This window comes from Entelurus aequoreus, linkage group LG14 (assembly GCF_033978785.1).
Source record: "Entelurus aequoreus isolate RoL-2023_Sb linkage group LG14, RoL_Eaeq_v1.1, whole genome shotgun sequence".
NCBI lineage: Eukaryota > Metazoa > Chordata > Actinopteri > Syngnathiformes > Syngnathidae > Entelurus > Entelurus aequoreus.
In genome coordinates this window covers 26,656,446-26,665,203 of record NC_084744.1, presented here as the reverse complement: position 1 = coordinate 26,665,203, position 8,758 = coordinate 26,656,446, and the positions used below count along the sequence as shown (strand labels likewise).

At 42.7% G+C, this 8,758-nt stretch overlaps 4 protein-coding genes across 5 annotated transcripts in view; 2 read left to right on the top strand and 2 right to left on the bottom strand.

Annotated features, from left to right (window-relative positions):
* The window catches only part of LOC133664593 (uncharacterized), a 264,251-nt gene that overhangs the window by 32,903 nt on the left and 222,590 nt on the right, over positions 1-8,758 (bottom strand). The window lies entirely within an intron of this gene.
* The window catches only part of LOC133664587 (oocyte zinc finger protein XlCOF6-like), a 335,370-nt gene that overhangs the window by 193,799 nt on the left and 132,813 nt on the right, over positions 1-8,758 (top strand). The window lies entirely within an intron of this gene.
* The window catches only part of LOC133664645 (gastrula zinc finger protein xLCGF3.1-like), a 65,192-nt gene that overhangs the window by 47,737 nt on the left and 8,697 nt on the right, over positions 1-8,758 (top strand). The window lies entirely within an intron of this gene.
* On the bottom strand, positions 1,794-3,805 carry LOC133664680 (uncharacterized). Of its 2 annotated transcripts, XM_062069514.1 has the most exons (7): positions 3,440-3,805; positions 2,987-3,364; positions 2,687-2,889; positions 2,429-2,588; positions 2,197-2,303; positions 2,032-2,104; positions 1,794-1,932 (listed from the first exon to the last, which is right to left on the bottom strand). In XM_062069514.1, exons 1-6 carry the CDS (start codon positions 3,645-3,647, stop codon positions 2,087-2,089), a joined length of 1,074 nt encoding a protein of 357 aa, XP_061925498.1. In that variant the 5' UTR covers positions 3,648-3,805; the 3' UTR covers positions 1,794-1,932; positions 2,032-2,086. The 2 variants fall into 2 exon arrangements, with proteins under 2 accessions (XP_061925498.1, XP_061925499.1); XM_062069515.1 differs by lacking the exon at positions 1,794-1,932 and having other exon boundaries at positions 2,031-2,104; positions 2,197-2,301.

Below are 8,758 nucleotides of genomic sequence, written 5' to 3'. Positions count from 1 at the left end.
AGATCGAGATCCAAAGGGGCAGCCAGAGAACCAGAGGGGCACACAGGGAGACGAGACAGACAGCCCGTAATGCGGGAACGGAGGAAGGCTGCTGGATCGACAAGGAAACACTAGACAAATTAACACGACGGGAAAAGAACACAAAGAGAGAGCATTGAGCTTGAATGACGGCTTACTGTGACAGGAACAGATCGCTACGTTCTGGCACAGGATAGCAGGTTGTGCTGGCCTAAGAAGGCAGGTCTTCTCACCCGCGACAGATGCGTTGATTGCTGACGATTGATTGCAGCCGCTTGCTGGAGCCAGACTGGCGCGCGCCTGTAGCGCTCTTGGATGTGCGCCCAGCGCAGCGCACACATGAATGCGCGCTGGGGTGCACTCGGGCCGTGACAGAGAGAGCCATGAAAGCCAAATATATTAAAATGTATTTCCGTGAGAGCCATATAATATTTCTTAACACTGAATACAACTAAGTGCGTGCATTTTTAAATAAGACCAACATTTTTAGAGTATAATAAGTCTCTTATTCTTCTTAATAACATTGTTTTTCTGAAGCTAACCAATATCAAATAAAATACTTACCATTAATGCGACTTCTTGAACAGATGCGGTAGAAAACGGTTGGTTGGATTAAATTGCATGAGAATGTTTTATATTTTGAATGTTATTTTCAACACTGTGATTACCAGCGGAATTATTCATTACTTATCATGTTAAGCAATGTCAGCTAAGATCTATCTGAGAACCAGATGCAGTTATCAAAAGAGCCACATCTGGCTCAAGAGCCATAGGTTCCCTACCCCTGTACTTGATCCTGCTGCTTCAGTCTGCCGGCGACAAATTGACAAACAGACTTGAATGTCTGCCTGGGAATTGAGAATGTGAATATCCATCTGTGTGTAGCTGCTTTTGAGCTTCTAATTCTGGGCACGGTTCGCCAAACAGTCGGTTTGTGTACAATGCTTAAAAGCTGGTCTGTGCCAAGAAAGCAACCTATTCATATCAAATCTATCGGTATTGTCAAAAACATGGGTCAAGTATGCAACCAGAATTTTGCCATTTTGCTTCATTTTATGTGTTTTCCCATGTTGTGAAAACAACCTGAATTGCTCAGTAGTTGAAAATCAAACTTTAATTCTGAGTTTCCAGGATTTAAATACTTCTTCTGCTGACCAAAAATAGGCTCTGAAATTCTCCTGCCCATGATGTTCTGTGATCAGAATCAGAATCACTTTATTAATCCCAGAGGGCAAATTAAGATTTTCAGCACAACCCCATTAAAGAGCAGACACACATTACAGGGAGACAGAACAGGATCGCTGATGGGTCTGCCAACTTCCGGCGCCTCTTACAAAAAAGGTGAGGAACAGGTAAACGCTGGGGAGAGAGGTGAGTATAATGAAAAAAATATTCAGTCAAAGCCTGAGCCTCTGAATAGGTGGTCCTGACTGAGGCCTAGGGAAGAAAGAAAAAAACCTCATAGCCATACCCAGGTAACAAGGGAACGTTAGGAGAATGTAGTGGCATTGTTCTGGGAACGTTAGTTTATAACGTTCAAAGAACGTTTGGTTGTGGAGTTCTTGCTTGGTTAGCAGAACGTTAACCAAGAACGTTTGGCTAGAACGTTTAGGGAACTGTTTAGGAACATGCTATTTACATCTGTTTTTATGCTATATTGTCAGGAATAACACTCAAACAGAAATTTCAACAGAATTAATTCTTTATTAGTGATAGTGATTTCAACAGAAATAATTCTTTATTAGTGATAACTATAATACAAATGGAATGGAATGCAGTGGTCTTGGTCGTGCGCGTCAGTGTATCCTGCCCCTTCTTGGTTCTCTTCCTGGAAGTAAATCCATCCACCCATCTTCTTCCGCTTATCCGAGGTCGGGTCGCGGGGGCAGCAGCCCACGCAGGGAAACCCAAATCCTGGAAGTAAATAATTATCACAAATACAACAAAGACAGAACTGGAATGTAGATTAATTGAATTGAATTAAAACATTGGCATAATTACTTTATCATTTACCTCTCATCTCACTCTGTTCTTTTGTTTGTTTCTTTTTCCTTTTTTGTCCTCTCTCTTAATTCCTCCTCTTCTCCTGCAAGAAGTTATAATTGCAAATTCAAAAGACATGCAGTGGAACTTCAATAAAATGGAATTCAAAATTGGGATATCTTATCTTCTCCGTACCTCAAATTTTGAACCTCCCTTTCGAAAAGTGGCCAGTTTCAGGACCTCTCCAAGCTCACAATCCACTTCAGCTGTGGTCGTCTGCTTGTAAACACCCCTGCATGCCTCTGCAATCACCAGCACAATTTAGAATTCCCTTTAGAATAAATACTGTAATAATAACAGCTAGATCGACCTTGTGAGCATACTTGCAACATATGTTCAAAGATGCAAACCTATTATTAAAACTTACTATTTATTATTCTGTAAAGGGGCAAGTCCTCAAACGCCACTTTTCCTGTCTTTCCACGGAGGCCAAGCTGCTCCAGGACTTTGTTTGTGGCAATTTTCCTCAGCATTGTCCTCACCGTGTCTGCCAAATTCTGCCCACCAAGAGCAGTAAGCGCTTTCACCTATACAAATAAATAAACAACAATATTGTACTTGATTAGAAATTGTTTTTTGATAACTGAGCAAGATATTTTTGCAGTGGGGAATTAAAACTAATTACCAGCTGCTTTCTGAGCAGAAGATCAGTGTCGAGCCGTTCACAGAAGGCCCTCAGCTGCTCAAGAGTCTCGAAAGGCTGATCAATGAGATCTTGAACATCCACAGATTCTGGCCCCACAGGCTGTGCTGCCAGCCCTCTCAGCATGCGCATAATTTCTCCCTGGTTCTCAAGTATATTTTGAACTTTCATGTTCAACTGGAAAACTGCAAAGACAACAAAAGTCAAAGAGGTAATTCGTATTACTGCCCGTTGAAACAGCCTGTTTAACACCACCTATCAACAGTTAAATAGCCAACTAACGTTCACTGTCAAGGGCATTCCTGCTGCTTCTTGGAGCGGTCTGGTACTGACTCGTACTGGCTGGAGTGGTCTGGTACTGGCTTGAGCTGGCTGGAATGGTCTGGTACTGGCTTGAGCTGGCTGGAGTGGTCTGGTACTGGCTTGAGCTGGATGCATTCCTGTCTGGACTGAGCCTGGAAGTGCTGCTTCTCGCTGGGCTGTGAGGTCGGCCTGGATGCCTTGGAGTGGTCTGGTATTGGCTGGTACTGGCTGAAGTGGTCTGGTACTCGCTGGAGATTGGAAAGTTAAAGGTTGGGAGCTCTGGCAGTGGGGCTGCCTGGACGAAGATCTGCGTTTTCTCTTTTCTGCACTTCTTTTTTGGCCGGATTTCCTCTTCATCTAAACCAACGAAGACAAAAAAATTAAGTAGTGTTTGAGTATTGTAAATAAACAGTCTTTGAAAAGTGACTATACCGTCAGCATCAAACACATGTTCCTCATTGTGCAGGAAGCAGTCTCTGCAGCATCCATGTACTTTGTCACTGTTTCTGGAGTTGATGTCGTGATCTTGCTCGCTATCATCACTCTCTAATTCTAAAGTTGACTGTCGGCATTGCTTCTTCAAATGCCTAGTTGTGGCAGCCCATCTACGCTTATAAGCCCTCTGTTGAAACTTCTTCATATTGTGTTTATTCTATAAAAAAATGGGTTGCCCTATTATCGCACACACGGAACTATAACGTTCACGGAACGTTCAGGCAGCATTCAAACCATATCACTGACGGGGCAAATTATTGCTTAACTAGGCTACAGATAAATCCACCCTTCTTCAGAAGTCATTCGTTGGTCTTTGGTCAGTTTGGAAACTTTATAAAGCCAACCTGCACGAGAAATGTATGCCAGTTAGCGCCGGCGCATGGCGCGCATTTATACACAACGCTAAAACCGTAAAATGGTCTGAAATTAATCATGTAGGTTGGAAATTGTTATACAAAAACGTGCTTCGTATTTCACTCTTTCTATACTTACTTGTGATAAATGGATGGCGCACCAAATTGCTTTAAAATCGGGATTCTGGAAGTAGTTAGCCTTCGTCCTTCTTTGTCTCACGGAGCAGCTTCAATTGTGCATGCTTGCAGTCTTCTTCTTCTTCTCCTTCTTCTTCTTTTGATTTTTATGGCGGTTGGCAAGCAACCTTGAGTGTGCATTACCGCCACCTACTGTGCGTGCAGCCTTGACTCAGCCGGCGTCAGATTGTTCACAAAACACAACACTTTCGCAGAAAGTTAGGGAAACGTTACAACATACTGTATAAAAAGTAAATTTGCGAAAAAAAACACTTATAAAAGCCTAACAGTTGCTGTTTCCATTGCAGGCAAATTATATTTGGTATATAGATGAGAACGTTCTAAGAACGTTCTAAGAACGTTCTTAGAACATATCAAAAAAACTTAGTTTTTGATGTTCTAAGAACGTTCTTAGAACGTTCTTAGAACGTTCTCATCTTGATAACCAAAAGAGACCCATACAGTAACGTTACGTTAACGTTAGGTGTTACCTGGGATCAGGCACGTGCACACATAGGGCCCTATGGGTGCCTGAGCCCCTGCCCTTTTTTGCCTCGTCTTAAAAAGTGCCCTCTGCCTGTGTGTGTGGTTTTTTTTTGTTTTGTTTTTTCTTTAAACAACATTAATAAATTCCTGTCAGGGATGTAAAACAAAAACAAAAAAACAGCGGTACAAAAACTCCACGTTTTCTTGTAATACCGGGTTGTTTGAGACTGCCGCTTCCGCCAGAGAGAGCAAGTGCCCGTGACAGCTGCAGCTATCATCGAGGAGGGGCTAAAGGTTTAACCCATGGGTTCACCCCCGCGGGCTCCATCTGGTGGCGGAGATCCGGCAGATTCTCAAACGTCATTATATATAAAGCTCCGGGAGTCGCAAACGGCAACAATCACTTTCTCCTCCATGCTGCAGTTCACCCCGGACTGCACTACACTGCATGGACGGTTGAATGCTGATTGGCTGTTACTTGCATGACTATTTTAATGATCGACTTGTTTGTCTATCCATACATTAGTTTATAATGTACAATATCGAAGTTGGTCTTTATTCGTTTCGAAACCGGGTTGCTTTCGCGGTTCAAGGGAGTAACCCCTGACTGCAGCCTGCAGATCGAGGATGGGCTTACATTTTCCCTAAATGTGGACTGGTCTAAACTTTTAAACGTTTAGCCCCTCCTCGATCTGCGGGTGAGTAAGTGAGAGGAGAGAGAGCCAAGTTACTGCGCCCCTGAGACGTGACAGTGGAGCAACTTGAAGCTGTGAGTTATGGTCTAGTCGCCGTCCACTTAATCAGCATCTAATATGGGTAATATTTCAGAAAAACGCTGTATTATTCTATTAGTCAATGTGTCAGCTTCTGTTTTTGCCGGACGTCGGAGCACGGCGCATCAATTGAGCACGGCACATCAAGTCCGCACAGAGCAGAGCGGATCGTGCGGGACAGGAAGTAATGTACAAAATACAAAATAAAACACCGGGTTAATTTTCAAAATAAAATGCACTGTGTTTACGGCGGATCACATTTCTCTCACAGTTTTAGATATAAGGTTATTGTGACTTTGCTATTACTGTGTGGGTTAACAAAATAATAATAATAATGATAATAATAACAATAATAATAAGAAGAACAATGATAATGATAATAATAATAATTATTATTATTATTAATAATAATAATTTCAGCATTCTGGGGATATAAGATGTAGGTTATCTGTTAGGAATATTGCCATCTGTATTTAAACTTGATTCATGTTGATTATGCCTGCAGCACAATGCCAAAAAAAGAAAGGATACAGCCCTCTACTGGCCCCTGGTCCATATTTTTGGCCCTGTATTGCGTTTCAGTTGTTTAGTCTGAGCATTAAGTGAGATAGACCATAAGTTACAACTTGATGGTGTTTTCATCAAGTTAAGGGAAGAAGGACAGATTTTCACATTGAAGTTTTTTCCATTTGGGTATTTATTTTTGTATTTTTTTTCAAAGTTCATGTTGTTCAATGTTCAATGTTCAATGTTCAATATTAAAGTGCTTATCTTAAACAATAAATAGCCTAATAATAAACCAGTGTTTTGTTGCTTTTCATGTCTTCCAAGCCTATGATAATGTGAATTAACTCATTATGACCATAATTTGTTGACACAAAAGAAATGGCGATCACTTTGACCTACAAAGGACACACAGCTAAGTAGTTAGCTTCTTATTAGCAAATTTAATTTTACATTAATTTCCATATTGTGTAAAGGACCAAAAAAAAAATTCCTGCCCTTTTCTGACTTTGAGCCCCTGCCCCTCTATAATCATGTGCACGCCCCTGCCTGGGATAGCTGTCACGGCCAGGGCGCATTCCAATGCGTCCTGATCTGTGCGTCCTGATGAGCGCACCGCGGGCCACGCCCATATGCGCTCTCTCCGCTGACAGCGCGCTCGGACACGCCCCCGCTCACGCTGAGCGCAGCACGCCCACGCAGCGACAAGCCTGCACGCAATCTCCTATCTGCACACCTGGGACTGATGAGGGCGAGCTGGATAAAGGACCAGTGGACCCATGGATCCACGCAGGAACTTAGTTCTCATATGGTGAACCGTAAGCGAAGCTTTATGCTCTCTTTTGCTCTCTCTCCGTCATTCTTCCCCGTGCTTGATTTGTCTCCTGTCATCTTCCTTGTGCCCGCAGTGTTTTCCTTCCGTTGCCCTGGATTTCGACTGCCTCCCTGGTTCCTTGACTCCTCGCTTGCCCCTGGACTCTGATGCCTCTCTCTCGCCCCGGATCAACTGCCTGCCCCATGGACTGCCTCGTTCACTCTCGTCAACACTTGGTAACACACGTCAGCTAACTACACACATAGTCTTACACCACACACTCTTGTATTTTGGTCACACACTCCATTATATAGTTCAGTAGTATTGTTTGTTATTATTATATATACATTGACTATATAAATAAATTTGTGAACATTACTGACCTCTGGTGTCCGTTGCCGTCACATCCCCTTAGTAAACATAACAATAGCACACATAAACATGTGTGTAAGAGGGAAACATCAAAGAACACAAAGGACATTAAAAGAGCAGAGCTGATGCAACCAGCTGCCACTCCAGCAGTGCTATTTCTTCATACTGCTACAAAAGTAAAAGTAAAACAACAAAAAAATAATTAACCATTAATATATATTGCACCCTGCATAGACAAGCAACCAAACAAAAACATTATTTCAACACCCATATACACTGTGGGGGCCTCTGCGGTGTTCCACGCCATCATCTGCTGGGGTGGGAGGAGCATGGCCAGAGACAGGAGCAGACCCAACAAAGCAACCAAGAGAGCCGCCCACCAACTCTTGGCCAGTGTCCAGTCCGCATGGATGGGCGAGGATGCGTCCAAGGAGACCGAGGTGTCCGATACCTGCTCATTCAGCCAAGAATGTCACACCGTGGTGAGGGATGTCTTGTCTTGGTTTTTTCTGTCTTGTGATTTGCATGTTTTAGTTTGAAAAGTAACTCTCCTCTCGTTTCAGGTCACTTGCACTTCCTTTTGTGTCATCAGTCTGACGTCATCCCTGTTTCCTGATTGTTTCCACCTGTTCCCCATTACCCTCATGTGTCTTAAAAGCCCAATCCTCCCTTTGTTCTGTGCCAGATTGTCTCGTTTATTCGTACTATCTAGCATCCATGCCCATGTCCATGCCTTGCCTTGTCGCCTGCTTATGTTCCTTGATCTTGAATCCCTTCGTGGCTATTTTGAGTTTTCCTTTCTTCCTCCTCAGCAGAGTGATTTTTGTTACTGAGTTTATTTAGCCGAAGTGGTAAGTTTTTAGTTATTTTTCATTCTTTCCTCAAATTTTTGAGTGACTATTTTTGTTAAACTTTATTAGTGTAGAATTTTTCATAGCTGTTGTTTCTTCCTCCTGTTGGAGCGTTTTTTGTTAATACATTTTATAGCATATACTGCGCCAATTATAGTTTGTCTTTGTTTTTGTGTTTTCCTCCGTTCGGAGTGATTTTCGGTTGTTCCTATTTTTGTGGAACCTTTTTCGCCGATTAGTTTTTTTGGTTAAATATAGATTTTGTATTCCTTGACTTTGGAGGTGAAAGGAAGCTGCCAAAATAAAAGCCTGTAAAAGTTCCCTACTCTGCATCTGAGTCCAATCCTTTTTACCAAGCCCTGACAAAGACACTGTGAAGCTTGTCCGTCCCGGCGCTCAGCGCCAGCTCCGCAGCCCTGTCTCTTCATCCGCATCTCCTCCAGTCTCACCAAATGGACTCTGGTGTGGCAGAGACCCAGCAGGCTGGTCTCCGGTAGAAAGATCCAGAAGTTCACAAAAAAGCACCGCAGAAGTCACAAAAGTGCCACCCCTTGTCACACAGTCCCAAAGGGTCCCCAACAAAAAGGCAAAACAAAACCCACATGAAAACAAGAGGGAAACAGCAGGAACACAAAAGGATGACACAAGAGCACAGAGCTCCTGCCACCAGCAGCCACTACAGCGGCGCCATCTTAAATAAATACTTGTATGTTTTAGTAATGTATGTATGAAAAACAATATCTTACCTCGGAGTAAAAGGGAACAAGAATATGAAAATGAACAAGGTGTATCGCCACAATTTCAACCACTTGTACGCTTCTGTCATTGTAATGAATGACGCACGGGGGCGCCACTAACTCCCATCGCATAATTTATTTTTAAATGTTGATGTTTTTTAAACGAAGCACTTACTGTAACCTAACAAA

Coding starts and splice junctions, on each gene's coding strand:
- LOC133664680 (XM_062069514.1), bottom strand. CDS start 3,647: ATGAAGAAGTTTCAACAGAGGGCTTATAAGCGTAGATGGGCTGCCACA. Junction 3,365..3,439: donor ACATGTGTTTGATGCTGACG/GTATAGTCACTT, acceptor TCGTTGGTTTAG/ATGAAGAGGAAATCCGGCCA. Junction 2,589..2,686: donor TTCTGCTCAGAAAGCAGCTG/GTAATTAGTTTT, acceptor TTATTTGTATAG/GTGAAAGCGCTTACTGCTCT.